This window comes from Tamandua tetradactyla, chromosome 16 (assembly GCF_023851605.1).
Source record: "Tamandua tetradactyla isolate mTamTet1 chromosome 16, mTamTet1.pri, whole genome shotgun sequence".
Taxonomy (NCBI): domain Eukaryota; kingdom Metazoa; phylum Chordata; class Mammalia; order Pilosa; family Myrmecophagidae; genus Tamandua; species Tamandua tetradactyla.
In genome coordinates this window covers 32,531,945-32,549,640 of record NC_135342.1, presented here as the reverse complement: position 1 = coordinate 32,549,640, position 17,696 = coordinate 32,531,945, and the positions used below count along the sequence as shown (strand labels likewise).

The window sequence follows — 17,696 nt, the reverse complement described above, 5'->3', positions numbered from 1 at the left end:
TGATCTTGAAAGTCAGGGGTCTGGAATGGAGATACAAACTGAAGAATCACCAACTTACAGATGGGAAAGGATGAGTTCATTCAAGAAGCATGAGAAGGTAAACCGAGTCCTAGGCTCAGGAGGACTGAGGAAGGGAGGAAGGACCATGAACAATAATTCAACTCCCTGCCAAGAACTTTGCACTGAACTGGGTATGTCATAGGCTTCCTTTGACGCCACTGTGCACCAGCCCCAACACAGCCTCCTACTCTTCGTCCTACTTCTCTCTCAGTGATGCCAGGATTTTCACCATTTATTCACTGAGCTCATCTGACATCCCATCTGTTCTCTACCTTCATCCAACTGTTCATTCATGCAGGAAATATTTACTGAGCAGCCACCCCTATGCCAAGTGCTGTAAGAAGCCCTGAGGATACATCAGAGACCAAAACAAAGACGTGCCTCAAAAAGTTTACATTCTAATGAAGGGGCCAGCCATCACAAATATTTAACAAGGCATATCAGGGAGTGATAAACGCTATGAACGTGAAGCAAGCAGGATAAGGGGATGTAAAGTGATGTACACTGGTTTTATTTTTAAACCGTGGTCAGGGAAGCCATCTCTATAGGAGGTGACATTTAAGCAGAGGCCTGAAAAAGGCAGGAAAATTCTGGGTGAAAAAGGCCAGTGTGACTGGAGCAAAGTGGGGAAAGGAGGTAATGGGCTAAATCATGTATGCCATTATAAGCCCAAGTAAGGCTTGACCTGGAGATCTGGAGAAGAGGAATGGTGAGTAGAAGAGGACATGACTTGACCTAAATTTTAACAAGATCTTTCCGGCTGCTGTGTTGCAAGTAAAGTAAAGGGAACTTTCAGGAGGCTACTACAAAATCCTCATCAGAGTGGATGATGATTGTAGATAGTAGAGCCGTAGGGGCGTAGATGATGAGAAGTGGTCAGATTTTGTTGGTACAATGGACAAGATTTGCAGTCAGAAACAGACGTTGCTGTGAGAGAAGAGTCAAGGGTAACTCCGAGGCTTTTGGTCAGGGCATTTGAGTAAATGGCACTAGTTACTTGGATGGGGAACAGTGGGGAAAGGGCAGGTTTAAGGAGGAATATGGCTTTGGGCATGCACAGTTGGAGATACCAATTATACATCCAACTGGAGAGGTGAGGAGTTCACAGCTGCCGACACACATTTGGGTTTGGTCAGTATACAATGGGAATGAAATCCATGAGATTGATGACCATCTGAAAGTGTTGGTAAGGGCAGGCTTAAGGATCGAGTCCCTGGTACAGACTCCAGGAGCAGTAAGATAGGGCTAATAAGGCGACAGATAACGACCTCTACACCAGCCACAGTGTCTCTCCGCCAGGAGGAACTTCACCCTAGCCCCCAAGCCCTCTTTTCCGACGCGGGGAGCACTACAGCCCGGAGCCCAGCCAGACCAGAACAAGGGCTCACAGCCAAGACTACCAAAGACGCGTAGAAACTCGGAACCCCCTTCATCCCCGCCAACCCCCACCGTCGAATATCGCGAGAGGGCGGCCTCTTCGGCCCAGCATGCCCTGCGTCGCTGCCGCCGCTGCCGCTGCCGCCGCCGCCGCGCCGCGGCTTGAGGGCGGGAGGCTGGGGGAGGGTAGCGGAGCCGGCGCTGCCGCCATGTTGGTTCTGAAGCGGCTGCTGTAGGCGCCTACGGAGTGAACGGGCGTGCGTGCGTGTGGAGTGGGGACGGCGGCGTGGGATCTGCCTCTCTGCGAGCGGGCCGGAGCGGCGGCGGCGGCGGCGCCATGAGTGGGGGCACCCCTTACATCGGCAGCAAGATCAGCCTCATCTCCAAGGCGGAGATCCGCTACGAAGGCATTCTCTACACCATCGACACCGAGAACTCCACCGTAGCTCTAGCCAAAGGTGCGCCGGGGTAGGCCTCGGGGTGGGAGACCGAACCAGGCGCCCGCTCTGGGCCGCGCCCCTCCCTCGGCCCCTTCGCTCCTTCGGTCGCCCTCCCGGAAGCCGTTCCCTTCCCTCTCTCGGGGTTAGGGCATCGCCGACTGGGTTGCGGCCTCCTCGGGGCCCCTCGGCGACCACTCGACAGGTCCGCGCCTTCAATCCGGGCAACTCCAGGGCCGATGTTGGGGGGGTATGAAGTCGGAGAACCAACCGGAGAACACGGTGATACGCGTCTTCCAACTCCGAAATTCGGTAGTTCTGTTGTCTTACCACAAAACAAAGCCTGGGCGTTCAAAGAATTTTTCTTCTTATCTTAGGTTTAGTGCTTATTTATTGACTGTATAGGATCCATTTTTTCATATTCTTAGTTTCAGTTCGTTGAGATGTTCTTCAGATGAACTGTAGTAGTATGTCAAAACTTTCGGTTTGCTCTGCGACGCAGACGATTTGAAAATGCCATTCGTACCATCGGGCAGTTCACATCCTACTTGTCTCAAATATATTTTCCTGTTAAACCGGAATCCTCTTCAAAGCTTGTTGTGCAACCATCTCTTTCGGGTGCACATTAAAAATGCTGCTGCCCAACGACCCTCCCAGCTTCTGGAAGCCCAGGGAGGGGAGGGAGGCAAAGCGAGGCGCTAGTGGTCAAGCTTTATCCATGACCCTTGTTCAAAAGGCAGATCCGAGTGGTCAGTGGGCGGTGACTGAACCCTGTGGAGGCTCGTTAGGAAAGGGAGTTCTGGATGCGAGAAGAATGAAGACCCGTAGTATTTAGCATCGCCATAGTCTATCTAGGTGTTGTTTCCGTTTACTCGTGGGTCTTTGCTCTGCCAGGAAACCAGGAAGAAAATAAATCCCTTTAGCTCCTGATCTTAAAGGAAATGTCATACATTTGGGCTACCTAGGACGGGAAGCAAGATACTAGGTAATTTTCCCAGCACATCTGGTAAAGTTGTGAACTAAACAGCACGATAGGGTCAGAGTAATTAAAGTCCACAGGTAGGAAGAATAATTTCTAAATCCATAAACAAAGTTTAATCTTTGATTGATGGCATTTCACACAAAGAAGTTTTTATATCCTTTTAATAGCACTGGTGTTGGGACCAGTCTTAAACCTGGGTAGGGAATCTTTATTTATGAAACCGTACACCATTACATAGAAGGGCTTGATTCAGCTGGTTATATTGTGTGGTATGGTCATTCTTGGTGACCTTGGTGTTTCCTTCATGGTCACTGTTTTTGGAGCCCTTTCCTTTCAACAATATAAATTTCAGCCAGATAGGCAACACTAATATGAGATGTTCTACAGTTGTATTGTGATGGTTACACAACTCTGTAAATTTACTCAAGACTTTTGAACTGTACACTTTAATTACCAAATCTACTCAAAAAAGAGTAGTCTGAGAAACCAGAGTACCCCTGAAACTTCTGTGATTGCCTTGTTTAAACATTGTCTCATATCTTCTCCAGGACTCCACTATGTTTGAGGATGCATGATGGGTTTTAGTGATGATTAAAGAGTAGAGACTTGCCAAGTGATGCTTCTAAAATAATTCAATAAATTTTTGCTTGGATTTATTTTTAAGTTATTTTTCTTAAGTTTCTCTTTTTTTTTAGCAGATGGCTAATATTTGCATAGCATTGTAGTTTTTATTTTTGTGGCTTTACGAAATTATGAAAAAGGCATTCTAAAGTTCTTGATGAAAGTTCCATAGAGGTTGAAGGCAGTATTTCTCGTTAAAGTGATTTAATTTTTGAAATGCATTGCTTTACCTCATCTAAATTTGCAGATACCTTGTCAGTTTAGTGATGTCAGTGCTACCTTTACCCTTTCAAAAAGTGTCCATTCTTTTTTTTTTTTGTACGCCGTATGGTGGAGTCACATTTCATTACTTTTCTATGTGATAATCCCATTATTGCAGTACCATTTGTTGAATTTTTATTTGTTTGTTTTGCTTCTTTGTTTTTGTTTTGGGGGAAGTACTGCATGGACCAGGAATTGAACCTGGGTCTTCTGCATGGCAGGTGAGAATTATACCACTGAACTATCCTTACACTCCTAAACTCTGCACGTTTTTAGATTTCTCAATTATTAATTTGTCTTTTTTTGTTTTTTTTTTTTTTTTTTGCATGGGCAGGCATCAGGAATTGAACCCGGGTCTCTGGCATGGCAGGCGAGAACTCTGCCACTGTGCCACCATAGCCCACCCCTATTAATTTGTCTTTTTAAAAAATTATGAACATACCTTTCTACACAAGAATATAAGAATGTATGTTTTGTTAATGACTCACTTTTTTAAAACTTGTTTTCAGCAGCTCTGGAGTCACAAGCATTTTATTAGCATCTAGTATTTAAATTAATATGCCAAACATAATTTGTTCCTTGTGTCAAGACTTGATAAATACGCCATATGAATATGGCAGTGAAAACCTTTTTTAATAATTGAATTTATGCCTGTACTTTTGCCTTTGCTCTTTATGTATCAGTATGCACTTTTTCGTAAGCAATATGTATTATTTAACATTATTTAATCGTGTTTGCAAAAATCTTGATGTATTTGAGTGCATTATCTAATCCAAAAATACTTAATAACTGTCCTGTCAATACAGGGCATTTTACTTATTTCAAAAGTAGAAGTGGGTGTTTGGTCTTGATTTTATAGGTGATTTACATGACTTGAGTAATTTGATATCTGAAAAATTCCAAATTTTTCAAAATTTGGATGAAAAAAGAATGGGAGTCTTAAGAGATAAAGAACTAAAATTTTTCATTGAATTTAGAACACAGTATGTATTCGGTTTTAGAGATCCTTGTTATTCTTTTTATACTCTTGATTAGGAGTTAATTTCTTCCAGCAACATTCGTAGAATTTCTTCAGAATACCTTTTATTCCCCATTTCTCTGTAAAGAGTCCCCCCCCCCCTTTCTTATTATAAATATACCACAGCTTAGTGAATGAGATATTTTTAACAAAGACACTTGTAACCACCACCTAGGGCAGGATAGACTTTGCCAGCATTCTAGAAGCCTCCCACCTATGTCTTCCCATCACAATTCCACCCTCTTAAGCTAGAGAGAAACTCTGTTCTGTCATTTTTAGTTTTACCAGTTAAGTTTACATCCCTGTAATTTAGTTTTGCCCTTTTTTTTTTTTTAACTTTATGTAAATAGAATCCTGTATGTATTTTATCTGGGGCTTTTGTTTATAGTATTTCGGCATACGAGTATAACACAAGTATACCCATTCTGCAGTTGTCTTGGATATTCTACAGTTGACATTTAGATAGTTTACATTTTTTGACTTTTGAACAGGGCCTTTATGGATGTTTTTCGTTGTGTGCTGATGCATGTTTATGTAGTTTTCTTGAGAATATTGAATTTCAGGATCAAAGGGAGTCTTCATCATCTACATCCTCACCAAAAGTACTTGATATCAGATATTTTAATTCCAACCAGTCTGGTGGGTATGCAGTGATCATAATCACTGTGCTTTTAATTTCCGTTTCCTGATTACTAATGAGGTTGATTTGGATTTCAGCTTTCAGGAAGTGCCTTTGCAATTCTTTACCCATTTTTTTTTTTTGAAATGTGAGTTTTTTGTAGATTTCTCTTGAGTATGAATCTTTCGTTGGATGTATATATTGCAAATGTCTTCCCATTTAATGGTTTCTTTCAATCAAGTTCTTAATATATAGTCACATTTATCAGTCTTTTGCTTTATTTGCTTTATAGTGTCTTTTTTTTTTTTTAAGGAATGTTTCTCTATCCCAGGGTCATGGAGATTTTTCAAAGATTTTTGTTTTGCTTTTTTGCCTTTTCACATTTAAGTCTATAATGCACCTCAAATTGACTTTGTATATGGTGTGAGCTCTTTAAATTTAGTGAGGGATTCACTTGGTTTGTATATTCCAGATTTTAATTTAGGTTCTTTTCTTGGATATTACTTATAATTTAATTCCATCTGAAGCTTTAAACTACTCTTGAAATTTTGGCTATTTATGTTTGATATGGTGTATAATTAAGGTGACCAGGCCTGGTTTGCCCTGGTGGGAAGTTCTTGCTCCTGCTTGTTGTTCTGGAACAGTTTTTTCTCTTGAAAGTGTTGCAGTTTGAATATAGTTACTTTATATGCAACAGCCCAGTCCCAGAGGTATTGCTAAATGGATGATGTCCTTCATTTTCTGTGAGGGATTTTATAGATTAGCTGTAGTTCTTTAAAAGTGAAATTGAAGTGAGTTTGATGCACTTTGATATTGAGACCCTTTTAAGTGTAAATACCAAGATGTCTTAAAGACAACCTAGAAGGGCTTTAATGTCAACCTGTTAAGTATGTTTATAAATAATCTGGGTGGAGTCTTTGTTTAATTTCAACCTTGCACTGATCATGTGCTACAGTTAATCTTCTTTGCTGGTTTTGCTAGTTTGTAGATGTTTACTGTCTATCCTCATCTTCCCTGCCCTCCCTCCCCCCTCCACCCCCAACCCCCAGTTGAGCTCCTTGGGTGAACTAACATTTAATGAATGAGTAAACAGCAGTGATTTCACATTTTTGCTTATTAATCTTACAGGAGTCTCTTGAGGATATCTCCAAATAATGCTTTCCGTGTTCACAATTGTATTTCCCTTTAAAATTAAAATATTTAAGACATGTTGCCTTTCCTTCCCCTCCTATCCCCCACCCACCAACTTTAAGAGATTTTGGATAATTTTACTGAGTGGAGACACAAAAAAAACTCCTGTGACAAAATTGACTTTTGGGGAGAGATAAATTTTTACTTGGACTCGAGCTTAATTATGATTTTTATTTAACATCTGAGGGAAGAATCAATTCAGGATATTTGAGGTAATTATAGTGGTGACACTCATGAATAGTTTGTGGAATAGTTCCAGTTATATCCACACCTGTTTTTTTGCGCCTGCGTCTGTATGTGATGGCCAGGCACATACTAGATCCTGAATTCCAAGAGATTCCCCCACAGAATGGAAGCTCTTCAAAGGCAGGGTTTTATCTCATTCATTCATTGTTCTGTCTTCAATGCCTAGATTAGTACCTGGCACATAGCAAGCCCTCAGTAAATATTTAAAGATAATTGTAGTTATTGAATGTTTCCCATTATAGGGATGTCAAAGCTGGGAAGAAATACACATTTCCTATAAGCATTATGTATGTAGATTTTAACATTTTAAATAAAATGAACTAAAATGGGTGAAATTTTTATGTATTTAGATTAGCTGTAGCTAGATAATATATCACTCAAATGGAAACCAGGTTGCCACTGCATTAGAAAAGGGGACTTTGTGAAGAAAAATGATCAGATAAGTCAGCTGCTTTTAAAGTGATTTGTCCTCAGTGGTGTTGGTTGTACAACATTGTGACTGTGGCTCATGTCACTGAATTGTACATGGTTAAATGGCAAATTTCGTTTATTTTTACCACAATAAATTTTTTTTAATTATTTGTCTTAAAATTAGGAGGTAGGTAGAAGAGTATAAAAACAGATAAATTATTAATAAACTATTTCTTTAATCATCTGCTGAGTCTTGCCCCATTTTCACCCACTTCTTGATTGTTAATTAGCCACATAATTATAAACTATGACCCTGTTGGAGAGGGTGGAAGAGCTTTATATAATCGATGAAATTCCAGTGAGACACCTTATTGATTTAGTGTAGACTTGGGGATTTAGATCTAGCAGTTCACAAAATCACTGCCTAGAACTTCAAAGACCCAATGAAACTTCAAGCCAGTTTTTTTGGTTGTCCTATTTAGTGAGGTTGCCAAGATTTAGAGCCTTGGAAATAGTTTATTGCCGTGTAAGCCACAGAAATGCTCAGTAATTCTGGGAGTCTGAAGTCAGGTGCCAAAAACTGTTTATTTTCCAGTTTTGTAAGATAAACCATGACTTTCTGAACCAGAAGTTAAGAAAACAACATTAAACCACAAATAAAAAAATAGTTGTAGGGGAGACCCAGGTTTAGTACCCCAAATCTGCACATGTCAAAGGGGAAAAAAAAACCAAACACAAACAAAATGGTAGTAGGAAGGGTAAAGAAATCTTATATATGCATAACGCATAGCAAGATTTTGTATTTAATAACAGTGCCAAAATAATAATAGCAGTAACTACAGATGGTTTAACTTGATTTTAGTTACTCCACAGTAAAGGATGCCCTCTACAGGAGTAAATTTGCTTTTATTTTCTCTCATGATGCTTTAAAGGAATATTTTAACCATTTTAAACACTGCATTTTATTGTAATAAATCTTAAGATGGATAAAGTGTGAGTTAGTGTGGGGATTAGTATATTATGTTTACAGGGGTCTTATTTAGATTTTGTGATTTTTGTTTTGTTTTTCTGGAAAAAAAATACGGCTCAAAAAGCCAGTTTGGAATACTTATCTCTTTGACCTTGGACAAGTTATTTAACCTAAGTTTTAGCTTCCTTATCTCTGAAATAGGAATAATAATGTCCATCTTTCAGGGCCATTCTGGCAATTAAATGAGGTAATAGCAAAATTATATATATGCTTAATAGAGGATAGCTATCCCTTTGCTATTTCCAGTCACCTCTGTCTAGGTGTTCAGTCTCTCTAGTACCCCAGTTCATTCAGTCATTCACACCCACTGTAGTTTATAGCCTACTGATCCCACCACTTTCACCATTCCTCTCTCTCCTCATAACTTTATCCTGAATAAATTCTCACATTCACAGTATTGCAGTACCCTCACCACCTTCCACTTATTTCTTCTCTTGACTTTAACTGGGTTTTTTTTTTTCATGCCTCACTGGTTGCTTCTCATTCTCTTTTCCTGATTCTTCAACTCCTAAACCTCCAAATATAGGAGTTTCAGGGTTCAGTCCTCTCTATTGTCCCCCTACCCCCAGCATTTTACATTTTTATTTTGCTTATTTAATCATCTATACTCCTCTCTTGAATATCATCCAGTTCATGACTTTAAATACTATTTATACATTACTGGCTCCTATCTTCACTCTGAACCCTTTCCTCTGAACTCCTGGGTTGTATATCCAACTGTCTCCTTACCATCTCCACAGGGGTGTCTACTGGGCATCTCAAGTTCAACATATCCCAAGCCAGTTCCTTCATTAGTTCCCATCTAATTGAGTGTACCTCCATTCTCTTAGTTAATCAGACCAGAAACCTTGGAGTCATCTTTGACTCCTCTTTCTCTCACATACGTTATCTGATTTAATCCTGTTAGCTCTAATCTCAAAATATACCTAGAATTTGACTTTTTACTACCTCTACTACTTCTCTCACCAGTCTATTCAAAGACCCTCAAGGGTTTCTGTTTCTTATTTCCACTTGATTCCTTTTTTCCCCCATTTTTCTTGAGTACATCTTTGTAATTTTAAAAAATAGAATGTATGATAGTAAATTTTCATAGTGAATTTATATTATTGTTTGCTTGATTAACTCGTTGGTGATAGCATTCCAAAATCAGATTTGTTTTTTCTATAGAGTTTTGGCTTCATTGTCTTATAGCATTCTGGTGTTGCTGTTGCTGGTCTGATTCTCAGTCACTTTTCTCTCCAGAAACTTTTGGGATTCTCTGTTCTTGGGATTCAGAAATGTTACCACACTAGTGATTGTTGGTTTCTACCTTATTTTCTGTTCCTCTTCTTTCTCACCCCCTTTCTTGCTAGAACTTTTATTAGGTGCAGATGTCCTCTATCTTTGGTTTCTATTTTATTTTTCATATTTTTGTCTCTTGGTTTTATAGTTTGGGAGATTAAAATAGAAAATCAACCATAAGGAAGAGTGCCCAAGTGAAAAGAGCTTCAAGAGACAAGGTTAAATTTAGACTGCTAAGTAAAGATGGCAGATTGGACATACTTTTTCTTTCCTGCCCCATTGATAAATCCTATTAAAACCACAAGAGGGATTTTTTTTTTTTAAGATATAAACCCATAAAGAACAAAGTAGATTTGAAAGGGAGACAGCAGCAATAAAATTTTGGAAGCTGGAAAACAAATGGATGGGTTTAAGTGACTTTTTAGCAGAGTTGAGAAGGCTACAACCTAAGCATACAGTTGAGAAAACCAAGAAATAACCTGATTAACAACCCTTCAAGCTCCTAAAACAGGAGTTGGCACCATCAGGTACAATTGGGTACTAGAAAACTATGAAGTAGTTCAGGGTGAAGGTAGAGCAAAAAACTGGAGGATTATTTGAAAGTTTTTAAACTGTGCTTAGATCTCCAAATCAATCCCCTTTTGCATTTCATACAACTGGATAGCTCCTCCTCTCCAACACCAGTAAAAACTTTGGAGAAGTATAATTGCAGCTGAAATTTAGTTTAGTTTGAGTGTGGGGAGGAGCTATGATAGAGGACTGAAGTCCTGGTATGGAAACAGAATAGTGGATTTTGTTGAAACTTAAATTTGGATTGGGATCAGGTTGGGATTAGGTCTTGAAGCTGACACTTGACCAGGGGGGTTTATTTTCCACACTGCACCCAGGTCTTTTAAGATCACATCATAAATCTTATTTTAGATTTCTGTTTGAATTTTACTTGGCCTTACTTTTCCTAACTTTGCAATTTTTTGAATAATTCAGCCATTCCATTTGTTACAGCCACATTTTGATATTCATTTGTTTCTCTTATAGGTTGATATTAGAGTCTAATTTATCAATTTTAATTTACTCAAAATATAAGACTGAAAAAAAATTTAAGGCTCTGAAAATTTTATGTTACCATAATAAAAAAAATCTTTTTTTAAGAAATTAAAACTTTGAGAAAATGCTAAGGATGTCATGAGTGGGGTTTCTAACTGTACCGAACTATGTAGATTAAGTATATGATGTTTATCCTGTTCAAGCTTAGAGAGCTCTGGTATTTTACAATGGGGATATTGTATTGAGGAGCTGGTCACTACACCTATTCCTTCTGACCATATTCTTGACTGTGTGTATAGGTGTGAATATATTGGTAATCAAATTTGGCATTAGGATGATGTTTGAGCTTGCTTTGATATGGAGAATTTTTAGAGATAATTTTGCCAGATACTTGTACCCTTTCTGTTTTGTGTGTGTGTGTGTGTGTGTGTTAAGACTAATAGAGAAAATTATTTTCCCCATTTCTCATACTTTTAAATTAAACACTGGCCTAAAACTTAGCTTTCCTCATTTGAGGAATAAAAAAACTAAAATACTTATTAGTTATTAAATTAATGTAATAATATGATGAAGTTTAGAATATAGAGGACAGATATCCCTCACTTTACCATTTTAACCCATCTATTATTACTTTGTGTCTTGTCTGCCAGGCTTTATTTTTTGTGGATGTTTGTGTTTTTATTTTAGGTAATTAAAATATTTTGAAAATATAGTTATAATCTTTCTCTTTTACTTAAAATGTTTAGTGTTGCTGTATAGTCTTTATGATTTCCTTAATGGCTGTATAACTTTCTACCAGGTAGATTTACCTAATTTTTTAAATACTATGAGTAATAGAGCAGACTGTTTTGAAAATAAAAATAGCCAGAGTGGTAGAAGACTGAGTAAAAAATTGTATTAGTTAAGTCATATTACCTTGATCTTGGGTCTCTTTTAAGAGTGAATTTTTTCTGAGAACATCAACATCACCATCACTTGCCTTCCATTTCCAGTTTATTTTCCACACTGCACTCAGGTCTTTGAAAACCCTCGTCCGTCTCTGTACCCTTTAATCTCTGTCACCCCTACCCTTTCTCCCTCCCCCCACCAACATATACTTAGATTCCTTCAATACCTTCTCCTTAACTTGGTTCCTATAGTAGTTCAGAGCTTCTGCACATCTTCCTAGAATGTTTCACTCATCTTTCAGATCTTAACTTACTTCCCTTTGGAAAGACTATAAACTTCTCAGTCTAGTTCAATCCCACTAGTTTGTCATATGCTCCAGTTAACACTGTGCTTTCTTTCCTACACAGTGCGCAATATAATTGCTAGACTGTACGTTCCCTGAGGGCAAGGACTTTAGCATAGTAGCCTACTTAGTGTCACTTAAAAATTCTAGGCACATACAAAAATTCATTCAAAATGGATCATAGATTCAAATCATAAAAAGTAAAAAAAAAAAAAAAAATTCTAGGCATACTGAATTATTACATTTTTATTTATTCATGACAATCACCCAGCTTCACAGGATCAGATCTGTACCACATTCTGACTTGATGGTAGAATTAAAGCTTAATTTGAAGCTAATGCTGTGTCAATTTAATAGATTGGATTATGTTGAGGAAACTGGATGTTGGTTCTTATTAGAGTATGAGAGGTTGCATTACAGACTTTAAATACGGAGTGGACCTTCAAACTCATGTAAATAGACTTGAGAATAGGAATGGATTTCCCTAGCACCTAGCAAAGTAGCTGGTACATAGTGCCCAGTAAGCATTTGAAAAGAATGAAATGAGATACAGTGAAATATAGCAGTATTGTTTTAATTAGGACTCATCACATTACCAGTTGGTTTTTAAATTGGAATGTGTAGTTACTGCTGGTGTTGTAAAATAAATAAGCTAATCCTGTAAAAATGTTTCTCTCTTAGAATACTGAATGTTATAAAGAAAAGAGACATAGGAAAATAATTCTGGGATCCTAGGTTAAATTGAATATTTCAATTTTAGCCCCAAAGAATTATGAAGAATGGGAGGACAGGAAAAAATGTAGCAGGTTTTATCAGTCAGGTACACATATTTCTGCTGTAACATATGTATAACTTCCTGTACTAAAAGAAGCAAGGTTATAGGAAAACTAGGATTTGAAAACAGACCATTCAGTACCTGCACAACTTTGTAACTTAAGCATTAATAAATTAATACAGATATCACCACCTTTAAGTAATTATTAAATTCCTAAGACATACATACTTAAAGGATTATACCTTAAAAAATAAAGATGAAGGTAGCCTAATGAAAGAAAATATGAGTTGGACCAACTTCTGGAGACAAGGGGAAAAGAGTGAAATCGGGGAGAAACATAGTAAACACTTCTGTGGAGCACAGAGCATAAAGTCACATTGAGCCAAGAGAAAGGTTTGAGTTAGTGAGCCTTGGGTACTTTCTTCTCTGTCTTGCTGCATCTAGCTGCTGCTACCTGCAAGTGCAAAACAATAACATTTCAGGAAAAATTGAGGATGAACCAACCTTACTTCTCAGTGTACTCACATAATTCCCTTGTCAGTTGCAGTGGAGCTGGTTCATGTGTTTAACTGCATGTTATGGCAGAACCGTATTGGTAATTACTTTGCAGGTCTTGTTATGCCTCCTTCCTTTTCTTCTCCTAACCAATGCTTGGTTTTCAACCTTCACCACCTCTCATTTGTTCTGTGACAATATCTTGTGTTATGTGCCCTTCTGATCTCTTTTCTTATAATCTGATCGAACCAATCCCCATTGTTAGAGTATGTTTTTCAAGCTGTTGGTGTCTGTAAGCCATCTTATCCCATGGTTTCTATTTTCTTGCTTTTTCATTTTGCCTCTTTGACTGTATAATAGGGTTTCCTCCATCCCATATTTTGGAAGGAATGCCCTTAGTATTACTTTTAGGACTTCATATAACAGATTTTAAAGTCTACATTTAGTAATTAATCAACTTTCAAAAAAACTTTATCAAATGATTCCGTATCTATAAAAGATGAGAGAATGTTAATTTGCATACTTTTCCTTTTGTTTTTCTTCTTGTCTCCACTCATCTTCATCTCCTCATTTTTGTTGGACTACTATGTGATAAATACTGTTTGGCTTATTTTGTCACATTATTTAGCCTTCAGAGCCATTACATTTATATTTTGTTCTATAAATATAATAAATTGTCATGTATATTTATGTGCTTATATGAGTTTATTATGTTTGATACTACTGTTTCCATGAGTTCTTTGTTTTAATATAGCAAAGGATAAGTCTGTATGGTTCATAGTGTGCTAAATTTTTTTTTCTGGAAATACAGTGAAGTCTTTTGGTCGGATTTAAGTCTTCATGTCAGGAAATTCCTGTTCTGTTATATCTTTATATTTATTCTGTTATCTAACTCAGGGACAAGAGTTAACTAACTGTTGAATCGTAATAACTAATTTCCTTGTTACCTTTTTTTTCTATACTTTTTCTTTACATTTTGTTTGCTTTTTCTCAGAAATTTTCTCTACTGTGAACTTGGTTTACTGAATTGTTCTGTTTCTTGCCATTGATTATACATTTATTCTGCTGATTTTAGCTTGTGTATTTTTCTCTTTTCTTACCTCTGCATGCTACCTTTTCTTTTCAGTATCATTTTGATCATGAGTATGTTCTGCTTATTGTTCTCAAGAATTTGCGGTAATTCTTTCTGAAATCTTCATCTATTTCCTATCCATTAAATGAATATTTAATCTGTCTTTTGTTTACCATGTCCTTTGTCTTTCTTTCTTCCTCTCTTTCTGTTTACTTGTTTTTTTTCTTCTTTCATTGCTTGTATACTTGGTCCCTTCTTTTCTTCCCTTTCTTACTTTCATCTTTTCTGTAAAAATTTTGCTTTGTTCTACATTTCCCCCACCACCACCTTGTTTTCTTTACCTTATACCTTTCTGTGCCTGCTGCTTGCCCAAACGTGATAAGCAAATTTTCATTGAATTTACTCTGAATCTACTTTCTGGGTATAGTTTGAAATGATTTCATTAAGCCTTAGAAACCCTATTTGAGTTTCTTTGTAATTTTGTAGAAGGAGGGCCTTTGACAGATACAAAGAGTCTTTTAAATTGAATACATTTACTTGTAGGCAAAACCCAGTTTCTTTCTTTTTTTTTTTTAATTTATCAGCCTATTAGTGAATGCTTTGTTATGGATTACATTTGAGAACTGCTGTTTAGTACTTGCAACAGCATACTTTTGAAAGGCGCAATCTGGATGTGATGAATAGACACACATCTTATCTCTATTTTGTCACCAGTTCGTTCCTTTGGTACAGAAGACAGACCAACAGATCGTCCAATACCACCTCGAGATGAAGTCTTTGAATATATTATATTCCGCGGGAGTGATATTAAAGACCTTACTGTTTGTGAGCCACCAAAACCACAATGTTCTTTGCCTCAGGACCCAGCTATTGTTCAGGTAACTGAGCGACTAGCCTTGCTTTTGCTTTTCCCAAGTTTTTGTTTTTTTAATGTTCACATCACTTCTCATTTCAAAGTTAAAAATTATCTGGATAATATTCTCATCTAGGTTTTTGTCTTTGGATCATAAGTTGGGACTAAATAAGATACAGGTGAGGAATTTATTTTTATTATAAAATATTTTCTAATTTCGTCACAGTTGAAATAGCTGACATTGATAGAAGGTGAGCTCTGTGTCAGGCACGGTTTGAAACACTGTACATAATTTAAGTCTCATGTAATTATTCTCATTTTTAACAAGTGAGGGAGGCAACTGAGGTAGAGTCAAAATTGAACCAACGTAGTTTGATTCCAAAATCTATGACCCATTCCCTTTTAATATATTCATATATGTTTCATATTACAAACCAAGATATAATGGCTACGCTTAAGTAAAATTTTAAGTAAAGGTTTAGTGAAAAATGCTAACTTACATATATTATATAATATGCTGTATTGTGTAAAAAGATAGTACAAGTTTAAGGTTGTTGGATTCCCTAAATAAGACATTAAAAGAGAAAAGACCATAAGTGTTCTCAGTAAAAGAAATTAAAAATGTGAGTATTTTATTAAAAATGAATATGCATGATACCTAAAAGTGTACATTTTGATGTAAAAGGGATGAACATTACAAATTTACATGTTTATCAGAAGTGTAAAGAAGGTCTTAAATCTCAGCTATAACAGAAGAAGAAGCAAGTTCATGAAGAGTATTTTTACTTGACGGTATAGCTAGTTAAAAGCTCATGATTCCTGTGGTTTCCTCCCGAATCCATTTTCTTCTCAATTTAATCTTTTTTGTTCTCAGGATTCATTGTTTTATCACTTGATCTAAAATTTGCTTGATTATTCAGCAGTTTAATACTTCTAGGTTATTTTAAATTTACCTCCCTTTTTTTCCCTTAGATGAAAAAATACTAGTTTTCCATAAAACAGATATTCAAAATATATATTATCTTGCATAGGGTTTATATTACTATCTTCCAGCTAGTAAAAGAAAATACCTAGTGAACTCTTTAAAAGAAAATATAAAATGTTATGTAATTTTAAAGTGAAAAAAAAAAGAGGGAGAAAATGCATTTTGCCCTGTATCTACTATTTGTTTTTCCTGAATATAAGATAAGCTTTTAAATAAGAAATGGTAAATTTTATTCTTACAGCAGAAACTGAAGAAATTCTCTCCTCACCCATGCCCTCCCCTTTTTAAGCTTATTTATCAGAGGAGTAAGTCTGAAAGAATCCTCAGAACATGTTAATCTTTGAATGGAGGAAGAAGGGACAATCTTAATAGAGAGAGCTACCCTATAGCAAACCAGGTATTACCTTGCTCTCTTTCGTATATCTTTTGAAAATTCTCCAGGAACCAGTTATTTTAGTATTCAGTTTTTTATGAAATGAGGGAAAAAACTAAGCCAGCACGTACGAAAAGATGGTGAACAACTTCTTTTAACCACCATAAACTTTGACTTGATCTACTTAGTCATTCATTGAACAGAATTTGAGTGCTTAAGATGAATTTATTGAGTGCTTAAGATGTGCCTGACACTAAAAGTGAACACATAGATAAGGTCCTGCCATCAATGAGTTATATCCTAGTAGTTTGTAGTAATCTCTATATTTATATTATAAAACATTTTATAATTAGATGTAATAATGTATAAAATATGTGTGTGTTTATATTAGGTTTGGTAAGTTAAGGTTTCTAAATGTTCTTAAAATTAATGGTAGCAGTATAAAATGTAAATGTTTTTGTGTGGGGTAGCTTGTTTCCGCATCTCTTTCCTAACTGAAATTAATAGTATACCTCAAATGACTGAAAATAAGAATAAAATTTTTTAAATGAGATTTATTTTTTTATTTTTATTTTTATTTTTTTTAACATGAGCAGGTTCTGGAAAATGAACCCGGGTCTTGGCATGGCAGGTGAGAACTCTGCCACTGAGCCGCTGTTGCCTGTCCAAGATGTCTTTTTTTATGTCAGCACCAAGCTAAAATATAATACCTAAAAATGTTGGGGCTTTTTCCCTCATATATATATACACACACACACACATATATATATACACACACACATATATATATATATATACACACACACACACATATATATATATATTTTTTTTAAGTAAAGTAACTTTACTCAGTTCTTTATAAAACTCACTGTAAAGCTCTTTAACCCAAAGAGGGAGGTCATTATAGAAAAGAAAGTATTGTAAATCATATTGAGTGTAATTGTCATGTCTACAATATTGAATTCAGAAGGTTGTTCAGCTATCTTGATGCATGTTCTAAGTTATTGTTATTTACTTTTGTGTCTGGTTGTAATCTCATAGTTATCTTAAAATTTTAAAAACCCAAGCTTCTTTCCATTATATATATATATATGTTGCTTAGAGTTGGAAAAATAACCCATGATTTTCCTTTAGTCTTCACTAGGCTCATCTACTTCTTCATTCCAGTCAGTGGGTTCCTACGGACCTTTTGGCAGGATGTCAACGTATAGCCAGTTCAGTCCAAGTTCATTAGTCGGGCAGCAATTTGGTGCTGTTGGTGTTGGTATGTGGTGCTTTTTTTCTTTTCTTTTTTTTTGTAATCTCCCTCTTTTTATCACATATGTCTAGAACAC

At 36.5% G+C, this 17,696-nt stretch overlaps 1 protein-coding gene across 6 annotated transcripts in view; it reads left to right on the top strand.

Annotated features, from left to right (window-relative positions):
• The first annotated feature begins 1,405 nt into the window (after positions 1-1,405).
• LSM14A (LSM14A mRNA processing body assembly factor) overlaps positions 1,406-17,696 on the top strand; it is a 48,546-nt gene continuing 32,255 nt past the window's right edge. For 2 of the 6 annotated variants that reach the window (XM_077132221.1, XM_077132219.1), the window contains exons 1-3: positions 1,407-1,895; positions 14,866-15,029; positions 17,497-17,626. In XM_077132221.1, the coding sequence (XP_076988336.1) occupies positions 1,775-1,895; positions 14,866-15,029; positions 17,497-17,626 (415 nt within the window). In that variant the 5' untranslated portion in view covers positions 1,407-1,774. Of the gene's footprint in view, positions 1,896-14,865; positions 15,030-15,140; positions 15,184-17,496; positions 17,627-17,696 lie in introns of all 6 variants that reach the window. The other 4 variants (XM_077132218.1, XM_077132216.1, XM_077132220.1 and 1 more) reach the window with 3 other exon arrangements.